Here is an 18,189-nt window from a genome sequence, read left to right as displayed (position 1 = left end):
GCTCAGCGCAGGGGATGGGGGAATGTGCAGAACGGCTCAGTGCAGGTGACGCAGGGGACGTGCACCACGGCTCAGTGCAAGAGACGGGGGGACACGCACCATGGCTCGGTGCAGGTGACAACAGGGTCGTGCACCACGGCTCAGTGCAAAGGACTGGGGATGTTCACCATGGCTGGGTGCAGGGACAGGGGGTAGTGCACCAGGGCTCAGGGCAGGGGACAAGGGATGTGTAACGTGGCTCAGTGCAAAGGAAGGGTGACAACGTACCATGACCCAGCGCGTGGGACGTGTAGCTCGTGCTGGGGCGGGGGCCGAGCCTCCCGGCTGCCTCTGGCCCCTGAGCGGGCGGTGCCGCGGGCGCTGCTCTCCCTGGGGAGGGAGCCGGGGTGCAGTGCAGCCGCAGGCAGGAGCAGCAGCACCACGACCTGGCCTCCCCGTCCTTCACAAGGACGACGTCATGGAGTCCACCACCTCACGGCCGTTGCGCACTGTGGGCACGTACTGCGAGGCCGAGCCTGGCCAGGAAGGCAGCAGTCAGGGGCAGGCTGGGGTCCGGCAGCAGCACCCCCCCCAGGACTCGTTACCCCCTCAGCCACACTTCACCCGGTAACGAACGCCCCAATGCAGAGGTGACCATCACCAGGTCCATGGCCGAAGACCCTTGCCCAGGCCCACGCATCTCCTAGCCACAAACCCTGCGGGGCCCAAGTCACCAGGACCGCTCCGATCAAGCCCTTTTAGAGTTTTCGGGGCATTTCCGTGTCTTGAAGGCATAGACCGTGCAGAGGACCATCAAGAGGACATTGTAGGTGAGCGAAACGAGCATGTTGGAATCGCAGTTGTTGCACTTGAGGGTGACGATGTACCTCTTGTCAGGCTCCGTCTCCTTGCCTGTGCCAGGGGTCTCCACCAGCAGCCAGATGATGACGATGATCAGCTGGCAAGAGATAAGGGCCATGCAGATGACCACCTGTGACGTGGGGCTTATGAACCGGGGGCGCTGGACCCCCTCCTTCACCCCGCTGAAGATCCTGGCGATGCGATTTGTCTTGGTCAAGAGGGCCGAATAGCAGACGGCGAAGGACGTGCCCAGCCCCAGACGCCGGAGCGTGCACACCTCGGTGGAAGGCTTTGCGATGAAGATGAAGGTCATGCTGTAGCACGTGAGGACCCCGGTCAGGAGAATGTAGCAGAGCTCCCGGCCTGAGGCCTTCACGATGGGGGTGTCATCATTGTTCTTCACGAAGACTCCAGAAACAAAGAGGGTGGAGATAAAACCCAGGCAAGAGATAGTGACGGGACCAATGGCCCAGGCGTCTTTCCAGCGGATACACTCTTGGGGCAACTCGTAGCAGCCATTCAGGGTCTCATTGGGCCAGTAACCGAGACCGCAGTCCATGCAGGTGAACTCATCCAGCAAGTACTCGTAGGGCTGGCAGGGGATGCAGATCCAGCAGCATATGTCTCCGGGCTGCATGCTCTTTCTCTCATTCTTCTTGCAGGGGTCGCTGCACTGGGACACGGGGATGGAGGTCTCAGCCCAGGGGATGAGGCTGCTGTTGAGGATGAGCCCCTCAGCCCAGTAGCCCACCTTCTGATACCGATACCGCCCGTCCATGTGGTGATAGCTGAAGATGTTGTAGCGCCCGATGCCATCACCGTAGCGGTCAAATCGAACGACACTCTTGGTGCCTGCTGGCCTGAACGGAGCTGGAGGGAGAAGAAAGGGAGATGGTGACTGCCATGGGGCAGGAGAGTGCTCGCTCCCGGCGTGGAGGCAGGGCCCCTTCAAAGGGTCACATCCCACCATGGTCACAGGCAAATGTCCAACCTGTTCCCTGCCTTCACTCTCATAATTGCTGCCTATGCACACATTAGGAGCAGGAAAGCAATGGTTGAGAACTATCATCTCCCCACATGCCTAAATGCTCGGCAGCCCCAGCCAGCTCTGCAGGGACAGAGCGGGATTTTTCAGCCTCCATGGCTCTCAGTGACACCTGGGCTCAGCCCAAGCCACAGAGCACAGCCACACTTCTAATTCATCCCCAACTATGTAGGTCCCTGATCAAGGTTCTCCCTCCACTTTAATCCCTGAAATGTGAATAAATCATGGCGCTTCCAAGTGAGGTCTCCAAGGCCTGACGTTCCCGGAGGGGCCCCTGTGGGGCCGGTCCCACCCAGCTCTAGCAGGATGGAGTTGGTCACCAGCTTCTCCACACTGGGGACAGAAGGCCTAGATTGCCTCCCAAGGGTGATGGTGAGCTGTTGGCATCTTGGGACAACCACAGCCCATAGCACACGGGTCCCCAGGTGTGGGCAGGCTGGAGGAACCGGAGGGCTTTGGGTCAAATACGGGTCTCCTTCCTCCTCCCCGTCCCTCCACCCATCCCTTTCCAGTTAGGCAGCCAACCCTTGTCTCCATCTCTGGACTCACCATCAAAATTAACATTGAGCATAAAGTCCTTGTAGAACCTCTTGCCATTGACGGCTTTCATGGCGTCGCAGAGCTTGGTGGCGTTGGGGCACAGCACCTGGTGCATGTTGTGGAGAGAGCGGGCCATGGCATAGACCGCATTGACCACAAACGTGATCTTGGACTCTGGCTCAAACTTGCCTGTCTTGAGGGAGTACCAGCTACAGTCCTGCGTGTGGAAGCTGCACTTGAACTTCTGCTCCCAAAACTCCCGAAAGCAGGGATTTCGGCTGTTATTGTAGGGGTTGAGGTTACGGAAGTAGGCAGCAAACTCCTTAATGGGGTAGGCTGCCAGCTCGATGGTGATTGCTCCCTCCGCCACTGCTTCACTGCCAGCCACCACGCTCTCCAGGGCTCCCCACCCATCACTGGCCACCCACATGAAGGACACATTGGCTCTCTGGGCAGCTGCCAGCAGCTCCCGGACAGGGGGGGAGCGAGGAGCCCCCCAAGCACGGCCACCTCTGCCCCACCGCCCCGGCAGGGCAGCCCCAGGGGGCGCAGGGTCCTTCTCACCCCTTGCCTCCCTCCCTTCCTTCCGCAGGATGGCGGGGAGACCCCCCCGACCACCCTAGGCGGGCCTGGGAGGAGGACAGAGCTACCTGAACAGCAGCACCCAGCTGATCACTGCCCCCACCCCATGGCTGCACCTCCCAAACACACAGCACCCACCCCATCACTGACCCCATCACGGACCCCAAAACTGAGCCATCACTGACCCCATCACTGATCCCAAAACTGAGCCATCATTGATCCCATCACTGACCTCATAACTGAGCCATCAATGACCCCATCATTGACTCCAAAACTGACCCATCACTGACCCCAAAGCTGACCCATTGGGCCCATCACTGACCCCATCGACCCCATCACTGACCCCAAAACTGAGCCATCACTGACCCATCACGAACCGCAAAATTGACCCATCTTTGATCCCATCACTGATCCCATCATTGACCCCAAAACTGACCCATCACTGACTTACCACTGACCCCACCATTGACCCCAGCACTGACCCATCACCGCACCCCTCTCCCCTTCCCCTTTTCCCCTTCCCTCTCCCCCCGGCCCCGTCCCGCCCGTACCGACCTCAGGGCACCGCCGCCCCTCAGCGCCCGGGGCCGGGACCCCCGCTTGCCCTCGTACGGCCGGGCTGGGGCCGTGGGCCCCGGCGAGGGGAGCGGGGGGGGGTTCTGCCCTCCCCCCGCCCCCCCCGCGGCCAACCGGGGGCTGGTGGAACCCTGCCACGCACCATGGCAACCGTAACCGGGGGACCGCGACATCCCCAGCAGTTGCGGGAGGGCGTCGGGCTTGCCTGTGTGCCCGCGGCTTTGGGGAGAGAGGAGCGACCCCCGCGGGCCTCGTCCCGGGCCTCGTGTGGAAGAAGGAAAAGCCTCGGTGTGCCTGAGGGGCTGGGGGCTGCGCCCCCGCTCAGCCCGGCCGCAGGTGGGGGTGGCAGCAGGCCCCGGGAGCGAGGGGACGGGGACAGAGGGGTCCCTGCCACAAGGGGGATGCCTCCGGCAGAGATGAACGCCAGCCCCACAGCAGGAGGAGGAGGAGGAGGAAGAGGGAGTCAGTCCCGTCCCCCTGGGGCAAGGAGGGCTCCTGCGGAGGGGGGGAACGGGGGCACTTCGGGGGTGCCCCCCTGGGGGGGGTGACGTTGGGGCCCTTTGTGACACCCTGTGTCACCCAGCCCTGCCCCTACAGTGTCGGTGTTGGGTCAGGGTGGGAGCAAGGAGCCCCCCCAAGCACGGCCACCTCTGCGCCACTGCCCCGGCAGGGCAGCCCCAGGGGGCGCAGGGTCCTTCTCACCCCTTGCCTCCCTCCCTTCCTTCCGCAGGATGGCGGGGAGACCCCCCGACCACCCTAGGCGGGCCTGGGAGGAGGAGGACAGAGCTGCCCCAGCTCCCAGCTCCAGGCCAAAGCCCAGTGAGATGTGTAAGCTTGAGCCGCTGCAGGCAGGTGAGTGTGTGGGCGCTGCAGGCAGGGGGCTGCCCACCCTGCTCTGCCCTGTCCCAGGCTCCCATCCCCCAGGCGGGCTGGCATCGGGGCTCCCACGGCACAGTGGCCAGGGAGCCAGCCCTCTCATGGCATCCCGGGACAGGGACTCTCCCTGCCCCGCAGTGCCAGCGTGTCCCTCACCTGGGCACGCCAGGGCCCCCTCCCCGTGCGGCCCTCCAGCATCGCACCTTTGCCCCTGGGGCACACAGGGGACACCAGCATCCCAGCCTTGAGCCAGGGCTGGTGACATCACCGGGAGCTGGGCAGAGGGCTTGAGTGTTCCCCCCTGCCTGCCCCCCAGCCCTGCCTGCTCTCTCTCTGCCAGATTCATGCCACTCTGCCTTGGCTCTGCCCAGGGAGGAAGCGTATACCCTGGGCATCATCCGAGCCTTCCTCCGGAGCAGACCAAAGGTAACCTTGGCCAGTTCTACGAGGCGGCGCCCCTGTCTCCTGGCCGATCTTTCTGACCCCATCCCGTGCTCACAAGGTGCTGGGGGCTGTGCTGGCCACCCCGCAGCTCTCTCTCTCCCCCCTGACACTGTCTGTCCATCTGTCCCCTCCCCGGCTGGCAGCAAGAGGACCAGAAGCTGCAGTTTCTGGCCTCCGTCCACACCATCTGCAGCACTACCAGAGTGGACTCCACCATGTGGGACATGCTTTACTTCTGCCAGCTGGAGGTGGCGGAGACCATTGAGGTGAGGGGACAACCAGCCAGGCTGAGGCAGGGGCAGCGTGCAGTGGCATGGCCCTGGGGGCAGGAGAGGGCTCGGCCAGGCAGCGGGGTGTGGATGAGCACTGCTCCGGGTCTCCGTCCTTGTAGATGCTCCAACGCCACCTGGGTGGCCCGGCTGGAGCCCAGGCTTGGACCCGATGACATTTGCAGGTCTCTCGGCCAGCCTGTGGCTCTGTAATGGGCACAGCCCTTCCCACCACAGGGCTTGGGACCGCTGGGTGCTGGGTGGGGAGGGGGTGCCAAGATGGGGGCACCTGGGCTCTGCCAGCCCCGCAGGCTCTTGCTGGCCAAGGGAGACTGCCCATCCCGATCCGTCCCACCCTGCTGTGCTCCACAGGTGCTGCTGCAAGAGGAGCCCGCTGACCACCTGGACACTGCGGTGCGGCAGCAAGCCATGCTGGCCATCAGCTCCATGAGGTAGCTGCCCCAGCCCCCAGCTTGGCCTTCCCGGTGCTGGGCAATCCCAGGTCGGGGGCTTCCCCAGCCCTGGGTCCACGAGGGAGGCAGACAGCAGGGCAGGGGGTGCCACAGGGTTTTCCCCCCAAAGGCGAGTGTCAGCGTCATGGGGGGGTTGAGATGTCCCCTGCAGTGTGGGGATCAGCCCAGGTCTCCAACCCCGGGGTCTGCTTCCTCCTTGCTGGATCTGAAGAGCAATTCTCTGTCCCCACAGCCAAGCGGGGCTGCTTCTGCAGGAGAAGAGCAGCAGCCTCCTCCAAATCTGCTTCTGCAGCATCTTCCACCTGCCTCCGCAGGACAGCCAGGGACCCACGGCTTTCCTCTACTCCCAGGTACGCCACAGGGTGAAACACAGGGACCTCCCCCACCCCGAGGCCCCTTCCTGGGCACCGCAGGGCCACAGACATCCCCCCCCCCACCCCGAGGCTTCCAGGGCTGCCCCCAAGACTCTGTCCGCCTCACAGACCCTGGCTGCGATGGACAGCATGCTGCAGGCACTGGTACGCAGCGCCGGCCCTCTCGGCATCCTGGAGCTGCAGAAGATCTTGCAGGTCGGGCCTTGGCACAGGGTCGCCACGGGCAGTGACCCCCGGGTTGAGCAGTGCCCCCTGCCCAGTGCCTGGTGCAAGGAGGGGGGCAGGGAACATCCCTCCTTCCCTGCCGTGCCCCCCACCCAGCCCGCTGCCTCCTGGCTGCTGCCAGAGACCCTTCTCCTCCTGCCCCAGCCCGCCTCACCCCTGCAGCCTTGCCCACTGCCCATCCTGCCCAACACTCCCTCCCAGATGGACCTGCCTGCCTGGCAAGGGGAGCCCAGCCCTGGGGCTTTCCCCTTCCAGCTTCACCACAGGCCATATCCCAGAGCCCGCACTGCAGGTCCCCAGGCAGGTGGTCATCCCAAAGCCTTGGGGTCCTCGGGTGGGGGGCGCAGGCACTTTTTTAGGTGGGAGTGAGTGGAAAGCAGCAGACGCAGCAGCAGGAGTGCGATGCGGCGACCTGCCTGGCCGCAGCAAGTTGCCGCGAGGGGCAAGAAGGACACGTGCCCCATCCCGGGCACTGCCCCGGCGCAAGCCTGACTGGGCTGGGCTGTGCCATGCCACCTCCCTGGCACATCAGCAGCTTTTCTCCTCCCAGCTCCTGCTGTCCTTCACCAACTCCCAGCTGGCAGCAGTGCAGGAGAGGGCCATGGCACGGATTGCCAGGCTAGCCAAGTTCATCACCACCTGCCCCCTGCTGCAGGTACGGAGCTCCTGGCCTGGGCAGCCCCAGTCCCCCATCCCCGTGCCCCTGAGCCCCAGCACCTCCCGGGGAAGCTGGGCACCCAGTCAGCAGGAGGTCAGGAGCAGGAGTCTTTGCCCTGCCCCTGTCCTGTCCATGCTCTCTCCCAGGGCAGAGCAGGGCTGCCACGGGCACAGGCAGGAACCTGCGTCTGGCAGCGCTGCCCTGCTCTGGGCTGCTGCCTGGCTGCTCTGGGAGCAGCTGGGGCTCACCTTGTGCCCATGCTGCCTCTCTTCCCCCAGCTCTGCCCCTGCTTTGCACAAGCCACAGTCAGACATCAGTGCTCCAAGACACATCGGTTTGCGATGCTGGGGAAGCTGGTGGGGCACCTCACCCTCTGCTGCACCTGCAAGGACCAGGGGACCCGCCACGAGGCTGCAGAAGCTCTCTATCACCTGCACACCTTCGTCCTGCAGCAGAGAAGTAAGAGAAGCTGTGTCGGGCTGGGTGCCCCGAGGCATGGGCAGCCAGGGGCCACTCTCCTTGGCAAGAGAAAGCTTGATCCAACCCGCCGGCCCGAAAAGCCATTTCCCCTCACCCCTGCTCACAGTAGCCCTGGACCCTCCCTGGTTTCTGCTCCCCAGACCTGTCTGGGTGCCCTCTTTCTTTGCCAGTGACTTTTCAGCCCGATGCTCTCAGACTGCACCTCCAGCTCTGCACCCTCGCTCTGAGAACCCTGGTTTTGCTCCTCCCCAGGCAGGTGGCCCTGGCTGCATGACACAGGGCAGCTGCAGGAGGCCTGGCAAGTGAAGCAGCCCTGGCAGCTTTCACAAAACGGCTGTGCCAGCGAAATCTTCTTGGTAAGAAGTGCCTTCGGCCCCTGGCCAGGGGGGTCGCCATGAGTGAAGGGACACCCAATGCATGGGGATGATGGGAGCTCGTGCTGTTTCTGAGCAGGGGCTAGGCAAAGGCCCCCAGCGAGCTCCAGTTCCCCACGGGACCCTGACCCCCACTGTCGGTCTCCTCCCCAGCGCACCCTGACTCTGCGTCTCACTCTCACTGCACAGCTGAGATGCTCTGGGTGACGCTCTGGGTGACAAATCTTCCCTCCTCTCCTTCATCTCACAGATGTTCACGAAATACCTCCGACCCTCCGACCAGGCAGACATCATCCTCATGGCCATCGAGAGCTTCAGAGACCCAAGCATCTACAGCATCAGTGTGGCTGCCCACATGGTGGACATCCTTGTGGCAGACCCTGCCTTCCAGGCAGGGCAGGTGAGGAGCCCGTGGGTGGCATGGCCGATGCTCCAGCCCAGCGGGGGACCTTTCCTCCCCCGGCTCTGCGCCTGGCCAGCACTGATGCTGTCTCAAGCCGGCGTACTGCAACGGGAACGGAAGCACCTCCCAGTGGGAGCTGGGTAAACGGCCACGCTTGCCCTGCTGACATCCCCACTCCCACCCATGTCTGCCCTCCAGGTGCTGAACGTCACGTGGGCCATCTACAGAAGCCTGCCCTCCATCAAGGCGCTGGTAGCCCTCAACAGCTTGGACAGGGCCCTGCTGGTGCTGATGGGCAAACATCCCAGCGAAGTGGTGGCCAGCCTGCTGCAGTGCTCCCCAACGTGCACCCCGTACGGGGCCCACCATTCTTTGGGGCTCCTCTCACACTGGGAGGGGGGCCCCAAGACCCTCCTGAGGGACTTCAGCCCAGCCATCCTCCGGGGTGTCCCCGCTGACAGAGCCCTGGTTTCCCGCAGTGTCGCCATGGCCATGTGGAAGACGATGCTGTCCGAGCCCCAGGCTGCAAAGAAGGTGCTGCAGGAGCTGCTCAGCATGCTGATGAACCAGTCGCTGCGCAAGACCTCCACCTCCCCTAAGGATCACCCGCGCATCCGCTCCCTGGCTGTGAGTTGCTGACCTCCGGGGCTGCTCTCAGCTGTGCGGGGCCGCTGCTCCCCTTCCCTGCCCACCCCAAGCCTTGACCTCCCCAGGGGCGCAGGGACATCTTGGTGTTTGGGTGTCTTCTGCAGGCAGCCAGGACGATAGGCGAGATCCTCCTGCAGCCCACCTGCCTGCAGCAGGTAGAGGCGATTTTCCCCCAGTTTTTCCTGGTGCTGCTTTTCCAAGTGTCGTTCACCACAGAGCTGACGCTGCAGGAGGTGCACATCTTCTGGAAGGAGCACCAACAGGATCTGCTCACTCCCATCAGGTGCTGCATCCCTGCCCTCTCATCCTTGCCAGCCACCTGGAGCCAAGCCAGGGCTCCCAGTGGGAGCTGAGCATTTCTTCTTGAGCAGGTCTGCGGTGCAGTCCATGAGAATGCTGCTCTGCAGCATGGGCTTTGAGAGCCAGGTGCTGGCCATTGAGGCGCAGGGTGGCTGGGACACCCTGCTCAGCGCCCAGACCCACCTCATGGGAGTGCGGATTGTGGCCAGGTGAGAGCCCCTTCTCCCTGCTCCTCGGGGACTGGGCACCCCATGCCACCCCCTCCCTTGGGGCTGATGGCAGCAGGGTCCCCGTTGCTCAGAGAAAGTGCTGCAGAGTGGTGATGTCCAGACTGGTGCAAACCCCAAAGAGATGTGCCTGCCTGTCTCAGGCCTGACCGTGCCTCCTTCCCCCTGCCAGGGAGATGATGAAGACCCCAAGACCCCTGCGCTCCACCATCTTCTGCCATCTGGCAGAGCTCCTCAGTGTGGAGGACCCCACCTGGGAGATGATCGCCATGGTCTTCCTCGTCGAGGTGAGCCTCGAGGTGGCACTGCTCCAAACTGCCTCCAACGCTCGGCTCGCCCATGCCCACCGCTGTGGGGGGAGCTGGGGCGGTGGGTGGGCTCCGGTTGGTACCATGGAGGAGCAGGCGAGCAACCAGGGCGGTGTGGTGTGGGGCACGGGGGCTCTCCGCAATCCCCGCCGCCTCCGTCCGGGTTTGGTCTTGCCCCAGCCTCCTTGCCCTGAGCTGATGGTTGGAGCCAGCACCACGCCAGCTTCCGCTGCACGTGTTTCAGATGCTGGGCTGCACCGACCTCGGTGAAGAGCTGGACCGTGCCCTGGAAATCTTCCCCATGTATCTGCAGAGCCAATGCTTGGGGATGCCCAGCCTGGTGCTCAGGGGCATCCTCAGGCTCACCGAGAGGCCCGACACGGTGAGTAGGGGACAGCCGGGAGAGCAGCCCAGGCTGGAGCAGTGGGTAATGCGGCGGCTTAGGCTTTTCTGGGCATCGGGAGCTGTGCCGGCTGCAGCCAGCTGTCCTGCCTCCCTGGCCCTCTGCCCCATGGCTGTGCCGTGCAAGGAGAGAGGCAGCAGTGCCAAGGGGACCGGGCTCCCTCTGCCAGCATGTCCGGGCAGGGATGCTGGCAGCAGAGCGACCAGCCTGAGCGTGGGGTCTGCAGAGCCTGAGCGGGGGGTGCTGAGCCCCAGGGTGAAACGCAGTGGCTGTGGTGGGGGCTGCTGGCAGCTTGGGCAGCTTTGCAGGCAGTGCTGGTCGCCCACCAGCCTGCCCAAGGGGTCTGGTGGAGAAGGAGGCAGCCGAGGGCTGGCAAGGAGCCAGCGCTGCCTGTCCTCCCCCTCTGCGCCCTGGACTTGCCATGGCCATGCCGGTAAGCCCTGTCTGCTGGGACCTTGCCCTCGTAACCCACGCTGCCTGCTGAGAAGCCAGCGGGGAGGCCAGTGTTGGCGGAGAGGGTTTTCACCCCTGCGATTGGTCGCTGCTTTACAAAAAGGAGGTGGCGTGTCTCACACAGGCAAAGAGAACCCTTGTCCTGCTGCCACACATCATGGAGCAGCTGCAGGATGCTGACAGCGATGCCAGCGCCCTGGCCCTGTCCGTGCTCAGCAACATGATCCAGCTGCTGGAGGGGAAGGTGCCCAGCCTCACCGCCCTGGCACTAGCTGGCAAGCTCCAGCCACTCTTCAACAACGTAAGGCTGGGGGACAGCTCCATGCCCCCTTCACCCGACACCTCCATTCACGCCTCCCGCTGCAGCCCCGTGCTCTGCAGGGGGACGCTTGGCCCCACAGCCCCCAGACCCCATCGCTGCCCTCGGTGGCTCCGTGCTGCGTCCCAAGCCCCCGGCATGGACTCACCCCGGCTCGGCCTCCCTGCCGCGGTGGGGACGGTGGTGGCAGGAGGGCAGCAGGTGTGCTGAGCCCCACCAATGCGCACCCTGCCCTGGCAGCATCCCCCAGCCCTCCGCAGGGTCTCCCTCTCCGGACCCCAGCCCCGGGGACCCCAGCCCCCCTGAGCAGACCTTCTGCATGCCGCAGCTCGCTCCCTTTTGGAACGGGGTTGCCTGCCACTGGTTTGGGGACATCCATCTCCGTGTCAGCCCCTTGCACGCCATGGGCTTGGGGCTGAGGTCCTCCTCCCCTCCTCCCCCAGGAGTCAGGCACCGTGCGGGAGCTCTCCATCCGTCTCTTCCAAACCACGATGGGGCTCGTGGTGGGTGCCGAAAAGAAGAGGATGAAGAAGGAGGTGTGGGACAGCGTACTGCCGCTGCTCTTTCACCTGCACGACCTGGACAAGAGTGTGGCTAAGGTGGGATCCCAACCTGACCGGTCCTTTGGGCAGGGCAATGCTGACACTGGACCCTTCAAATGTGTGTCACCATGAGGTTTAACTTGCCCCTGGCGTCGGTCCCTGCAGCCTCAGAGACTGGGTTATGGCTCCGCAGCATCCTGGGGCCAAAAGCTTGAAGCCCCAACAGGCTTCCAGCCAGAGAGGGTGGCTGCACTTATCTTCAGCACCCTGGGGTGCTGACCCTGGTGGCAGCATCAGTCCCCCGCTGCTGTGTCTTCCCTGCACGGGCAGGGACAGGCTCCGAGCCCTGCCAAGAGGGGGGACACAGGGTCCTGTGACCCGAGTGGTGGTGGTGGCATCTCTCTGCTGCTCACCAGGCCTCCCTTGAAGCCCTCCGCAGCGCTGGCCAGTTCCTGAAGTGGAGGCAGCTGGCGCAGCTGGCCGAGATCGCGCAGGCATGGAGGATGAGCGAGTGCCTGGTAAGCGCAGCCCCAGTGCCCCCGGGATCCGACCTGGACGAACCCTGCCCCATGCCCAGTGCGGGGGACAGAGGGCTGTGCCCCTCTAGCAGCACAGAGCCTCCCGGAGCAGGCTCTGCTCCCTGCTGTCCTCTCCCCTGGGGTCCCAAAGGGGACCCTGCCACCAGGATGGCACCCCAGCATCCCTGGGGAGCCCTCTGCTCCCTCTGAACCCCGATGCCACATGGCAGGAAGCTGGGAATGTCGTGCTGGGGGGAAGGAGGGTAGCCCTGGGTGGGGGGACGGGCCAACTGGGGGGCAGCTCTGTGCCAAGCCTGCGCCCTTCTCCTCTCTCCAGCTGGCCAGGAAGAGGAGGAAGGCCAAGGACTACCTGCGCCAGAGCCAGCCTTACCTGCGGAGCCCGCAGGAGCCCCTGCGGCAGGAGGCTGTCAGGTTCATCGGTGAGCCATGAGCTCCGGGGTCCCTTCCTCTCTCAGGGTCCCAGCGTCCTGGGACAGGACCTGTGGGGCACCCCTTCACCCCCTCTCACCCCTGCCTGCGCAGGTGGGGCTGGAAACAGGCCCATCCGTCCTCTCCCCGATGCTGCACCCCGGGGTCAGCCCTCCCCAGGGAGCTGTGCAGCCAGGCGGGCTGGGTGGTGGGGTCCCCGATGGGCAAGCGGGGTTCCTGACAGGCAGCAGGGTCCCCGACACGCTGCGTCCCCCCAGGGCTCATGGGACGGCAGGCGGATATGCGTGAGGAGATGGCGTACATCAGAGAGGGTGAGTGAGGGCAGCGGGGAGGAGGCAGGACCCCAGCACGGAGCTCCCCCACCCTGGGCGAGGGGGGCTCTGCTCCCAGCGGGTCTGTGGGGAGGGGGCTGTTTCTGGAGGGGGCTATTCCTGACCAGCAGCCTCCAGCCGAGCCACTTGCCCCCTGGCTCCCTCCTGGCCCTGCGAATCACGGGCTGCAACGTGCCCTGCCTGGAGGGGACAGAGGGCTGTCACCTCACCTCTGCTGCTTTGCGCCTGCAGTCCTTCAGGGCGCAAAGAAAGATGCCAGCCCCATGGTCTCCTCCCTGGCGATTCAGACGGACCTCATCCTGCAATGCGGAAGGCTGAAGTCGGGGTTTAACCTACAACAGCTGAGCTTACAGCTGCCGAGGGCGTGGATGAGGTGGCACTCGGCCCCCAGCGAGGACTCTGCTTGGGCAGAGACGAAGCAGCAGCCCCAGCCCTAGGATGCTCTGCAGGCCGGGGTATCTCCTCTTCCCAACATCTAACAGGAAAGAAGAGCCCTCAGCCCCCGAGGAGCCGGCGTCCTCCGGAGAGCAGCAGGACAGCCGCTCCTTCCAGCGGTCCAGGGCAAGACCTGCCCACGCGCTTCGTCTTTGCCACAAAGCACCAGCTTCTCTGCTGGGCGGTGAAACAGAGGGGAGGAGAAGCCCAAGCCAGAGCCGAAGCCAAAGCTGAAGTTGAAGCTGAAGCCTTCCCTCCCCCGGGCCACGCTGGGGTAAATCACATTTTCTGCCTCCCACCATCGGAGGAGCCTGCGCTGCCTCGGGCTGACGTGGCCGAGCCCGGGAGCTACAAAGCCACCGATGCTCTGGCTCCAGCGGCGTCCCCAGCAGGAAGGGCAGCGCAAAATGAAGTTTCAGCACAAGAGCAGATTTTAGCTCTTGAGAGCATCGCCGGGACAGGCCCCCCGGCACCCGCCCCGGGCAGAGCCACGGCCCTGGCACAGCCAAGGACGGGTCCCTGGGACCCCCCAAAGGACGTGCGATGGGACCAGAGGCCCTGAGGGGCAGAACAAGCTGATGATGATTTGGGTACGCCATCACCGCCACACCGTCTCGGTGAGTGGGGGGTGCCGGGGCAGCGGCGGCCACGGGTGGCGGTGAGGGCCGGGCCGGGGTGAGGGAGGGGGGCGAGAGGCACTGCCCCGGCGGGGTCGCTCCGGCGGGTGTTGCCGCGCCTGTCCCCTTCCCGCAGGTCCCGGGCGCTGAGGGGAGGCCGCGGGCGGCGGCCGGCCGGCCCGTCGACGAGGAGGTGTCCAGCGACTCTGAGCCGGAGAGGTAAGGGCTGCGCCGGGGGGGATGGCGGTACCGGTGGGGGTGCCGGTGGCGGTGCTCACGCCTGTCCCCGCAGCCCGTTGTTGGGGCGGCGGCGGAGGAGGAGGTAGAGGAGATGCCGCAGGAGAAGAAGCTGCGCATGGCCAAGCTGTACCTGGAGCAGCTCCGCCAGTACGGTGAGCCCCACCTGGCCCCTGGCGCCGGTGCCCCGGCGGGGCAGAGAGGCAGGCAGCCCCCGGTGCTGAGCCTGGCCCTCATGCCCCGTGTCCACCGCAGAGGAGGAGCGGGCGGCGGCAGAGGAGGAAGAGACGCCCGCAGATCTCATCGGTGACCGGCTGAAGGAGGACGTGGTGAGCAGGGAGCGGGGCGCGTCCCCTTGGTCCCGGTGGCGCCGGCGGGCTCTGTCCCCCTCCCGCGGGGCTGGGGCTGCCTCCGCTGAGCCTCCTGCTTCTTCCCCAGCTCGAGCCGAAGGGCCGGCTGCAGCGCCTCATCGCCAAAGACGTAAGTGCCCAGTGCTGGGGGGCTGCCGGACTGTAAGTGCCGGCTTTGGGGACACTCAGGCATGGCCACAGCTGGTACCCCGACTTGCCATGCCAGCTATGGGACCACAGCCCTTCTCCCGCCCGGCGTGCCGGCTGCTGGCGCCCTGGAGAAGGAAGGGTGCTGTGCTCGGGTGCTCCCAAGCCTGGGGAAGGGACGGGGGCAGCCCAGCTCACATCCCGCTCTCCCTGCAGGTGCAGCCTCTGGATCCAGCCAGCATCCGCATGCTGCGGGCGCACCAGCTGCCCATCACCTGCCTGGTCATCTCTCCGGATGACAGGTTCATCTTTTCTGCTTCCAAGGACGGCTCCCTCATCAAATGCAAGTGTTCCCCTGGGGCCACGACGGGCTGTTCCCCCAGCCCGAACCCTGCGGGGACCCTGCAGCAGCAGGACCGTGGGTGCCTGTGGAGGTGGCTTGGCCCCTGGCCCCTCTGGGGATGTGCACATGCATCGTTTTGGGCTCTGTGGGAGGCTCACTGATGCTTTCCGGAGTGGTGGGAGGCTCCCAGGGGGTGACGGTGGTGCCTTTCCCGTAGGGGAGGTGGAGAGCGGGAAGAGGCTCTGCGTTGTGCCTGGGGGGAAGAAGGGCACTGGGGAGCGGCATGCGTCGCATGTCCTCTGCATGGCCATCTCATCGGATGGCAAGTACCTGGTACGGGAGAGGGATGCTGGCGCTGCCATGTGGGGCGGAGAGGTGGTGGTGGGGAGTGCATCTCCTCCCGGGGTCCTGGGGAGCCGTATCTCATGCCCAGGTATACTTTGCTGGGTTAAAGCAGCCCCTGCCTCCACCGGAGTCAAGAATGGGTCCCTAGGAACCCCCAAAGCACATGGGGTGGGAGCAGAGGCTGGCACGGGCCGCAGGTCCCCGAGGAGTAGGTCTCGGGTATCCCCTGTGTTCTGCCAGGCTACGGGAGACAGGAACAAGCTGATCGTGATCTGGGATGCAGCCAGCTGCAAGCGCCTGCACATCTTCACCGGGCACCGCAATGCCGTCTCGGTGAGTCAGGGGCATCAGCTGTGACGCCTGTGGGGCCAGGCAGCGCCATCCTCCCTGGTGCCCCTCACCGCTGCCCCCCCAGACGGACATCTGTCTGTCCATCCGCAGGGCCTGTCCTTCTGGAAAGACACGTACCAGCTGTACAGCACCTCCCGTGACCGCTGCGTCAAGGTCTGGAACGTGGCGGAGAATGCATACATGGAGACCCTGTAAGACGTGGGAGGGGACACCCTGCTGACCCCCCTCGCCGGGGTCAGGCGCTGTGGCGGAGGGCCGTGCCCGCCGCAGCTCTTTGCCACCTCTCCCTCCAGTTTCGGGCACCAGGACGTCATCACAGGGCTGGACAGCCTGAGCCGGGACTGCTGTGTGACGGCGGGGGGACGGGACGGCACCGTGCGGCTCTGGAAGATCCCCGAGGAGTCACAGCTTGTGTTTTACGGGCACCAGTAGGTCTGGGGCAGGAGAGGGGCCTGCGGGCAGGCGGGTCCAGCTGGGGCAGCGGTGTGAGGGTGCCAAGTGTCACCAGGAGCCTGCTGGCGCTCTGGGGACACTGACGCCCTGGTGAGCCCTTGCTTCCTAAATGGAATCCCAAAGCACGCTCGGAACTGCTGGTAGTTGCCTGTTCTCTCCGTAGGGGCTCCATCGACTGTATCCAGCTGATCAACGAGGAGCACATGGTGTCGGGCGCTGATGACGGGTGAGCGCGGGGCTGGCTGGTGCCCGGGGTGGGCAGGCGGTGCCCCCCGCAGCCCCCTCACCCCTCCCCGCCCTGGCAGGTCCGTAGCCCTGTGGGGGCTGACGAAGAAGAAGCCACTGGCGCTGGCCCGGCAGGCGCACGGCATGCAGGACTCCCAGGGCCTGCAGCAGCCGTACTGGATCTCCGCAGTGGCCGCTCTGCGCAACAGTGACCTCCTGGCTACAGGTGTGTGGCAGCCGCTTTGGAGCAGGGGTTTGGGGGGGCTGTCCTGCTCCCTTCCCTGGGTCAGGATGCATAGCAGGAGTCTCCTCTCTCTGCCCCAGGCTCCCACAGTGCCAGCGTGAAGCTCTGGAAGTGTGGTGAGGGATTTCGGAAGCTGGAGCCCCTCTGTGACATCCCCTTGGTACGGATGGGGAGGTTGGGGATGCTGGAGCTGGGCTGGGGGCGTCTCTTGGTGGGGGCTCCCCTCCCTGGGCGGCAGGAGGAGACTGCGGGAGCCCCTCACCCTGCCCTGTCCCCTCCAGGTGGGTTTTGTCAACAGCCTCAAGTTCTCCGCAGGCGGCGACTTCCTGGTGGCCGGCCTTGGACAGGAGCACCGGTACCGTCCCCACTCCCTGCCACTGCCCAGGGGCAGCCCCCTCTCCGCTGCGGCCCGGCCGAGGGTGACCCCCATCTCTCTCATCTATAGGCTCGGCCGGTGGTGGAGAGTCAAAGAAGCCAAAAACAGCATCTGCATCATCCCCCTGAAGCGGAGGGCTGCAGCCCCCAGCCCCGAAGCCCCCGACAGCTCCTAGCCCCCTGGCCCCGGAGCCGCCGGAGCTGCGTCCCACGTCCTTCATGCGACCACCCTCCTGGGGCCGGCAGGGCATGAGTGGGGGGTGTCGCGTGGCCCCCCCACCCCTGCTGGCCCCCATATCGTGCTGTGGCTCTCCCCTCTGCGAGGGTCTGCCCCCTTCCCTCAGGTTCGGATGGACAGGAGCTGTGGCAGAGTCCGTTTTAAAAAAAAAAAAAAAAAAAAAAAAAAAACCAAAACCAAGACCACTTTATTTACATAAATTAAAAAAAAAAAAAAATCACGCTCTTGCTCACGGAAAAAATCTACTCTTAAAAACTTGGTTGGGCTCAAATACCTGGGTCCTGTTACTTGCCCTCAGCCCCCGCCGGATCCCCCGGGCTCTGCAGGGGCCGGGGGGGCAGCGGGCATTGAGCCCCGCTCCTCTGCCCTGTCTCCCACGAAGGGGTGAGAAGCACTATGCACAGCGAGCGGGGGGACGGAGGGGGCTTGGGCCCAGCCTGGCAGCGCTCGGCGGCTTTCCCGGGGCCGAAAACGAGGAGGAAAAGGTGAAAATGTGCAAAGGGCCTGGGGGGGGGTGTCTCTGCTGGCCCAGGGAGGGGGGACGTGGGACACGGCTTGGCACAAGGGGGACATGAAAGGCCCCACACCAGGAAATCGGGGTGGGCGATAGGGCGAGGGCAGTGGGTGCTGGGGCAGGGCTCGGCGTGGCTCGGCGCAAGCGGGGCGTGACTTGGTGTGGCTCAGCAAGAGGGAGTCGGGTTGTGCACGGCGGCTTGGGGCAAGGGGCTTGCACCACAGCTGGTGCAGGGGTGGGGAACGTGTACCACAGTGCAGTTCAAGGGCTGGGGTCTGTGCACTGCGGCTCAGTGCAAGGGACGGGGGGCATGTTCACCGTGGCTCGGGGCAGGGGATGGAGGGGATGATGTGCACCTCAGCTCAGTGCAAGGGACGGGGACGTGGACGGACCGTGGCTTGGTGCAAGGGACAGGGGGACACGTACCAGGGCTCAGCGCAGGGGATGGGGGAATGTGCAGAACGGCTCAGTGCAGGTGACGCAGGGGACGTGCACCACGGCTCAGTGCAAGAGATGGGGGGACACGCACCATGGCTCGGTGCAGGTGACAACAGGGTCGTGCACCACGGCTCAGTGCAAAGGACTGGGGATGTTCGCCATGGCTGGGTGCAGGGACAGGGGGTAGTGCACCAGGGCTCAGGGCAGGGGACAAGGGA

The 18,189-nt window shown here is 65.0% G+C and overlaps 2 protein-coding genes across 2 annotated transcripts; one reads left to right on the top strand and one right to left on the bottom strand.

Annotated features, from left to right (window-relative positions):
- Positions 1 to 593: 593 nt before the first annotated feature.
- On the bottom strand, positions 594 to 3,473 carry LOC309594849 (metabotropic glutamate receptor 2-like; the record flags this gene model as incomplete). Its single annotated transcript, XM_082321254.1, has 3 exons — positions 594 to 1,710; positions 2,435 to 2,891; positions 3,459 to 3,473. 3 exons carry the CDS (start codon positions 3,471 to 3,473, stop codon positions 728 to 730), a joined length of 1,455 nt encoding a protein of 484 aa, XP_082177380.1. The 3' UTR covers positions 594 to 727.
- A 1,645-nt stretch (positions 3,474 to 5,118) lies between these two features.
- Positions 5,119 to 16,957, top strand: LOC309594848 (U3 small nucleolar RNA-interacting protein 2-like; the record flags this gene model as incomplete). The annotated part of the gene is made up of 19 exons (XM_082321253.1): positions 5,119 to 5,169; positions 6,822 to 6,899; positions 8,007 to 8,156; positions 8,358 to 8,454; positions 9,563 to 9,621; positions 9,887 to 10,024; positions 14,004 to 14,103; positions 14,204 to 14,277; positions 14,387 to 14,428; positions 14,662 to 14,794; positions 15,006 to 15,121; positions 15,374 to 15,466; positions 15,575 to 15,675; positions 15,778 to 15,912; positions 16,065 to 16,163; positions 16,243 to 16,388; positions 16,487 to 16,566; positions 16,688 to 16,761; positions 16,852 to 16,957. The coding sequence occupies 19 exons, from the start codon at positions 5,119 to 5,121 to the stop codon at positions 16,955 to 16,957; spliced, it is 1,872 nt and encodes a 623-aa protein (XP_082177379.1).
- Between the last annotated feature and the right edge of the window lie 1,232 nt (positions 16,958 to 18,189).

The sequence above is a fragment of the Platalea leucorodia genome (assembly GCF_965183815.1).
Source record: "Platalea leucorodia genome assembly, chromosome: 9".
NCBI lineage: Eukaryota > Metazoa > Chordata > Aves > Pelecaniformes > Threskiornithidae > Platalea > Platalea leucorodia.
Note: the sequence above shows the minus strand (reverse complement) of the source record. Positions and strands in the feature narration are given on the sequence as shown.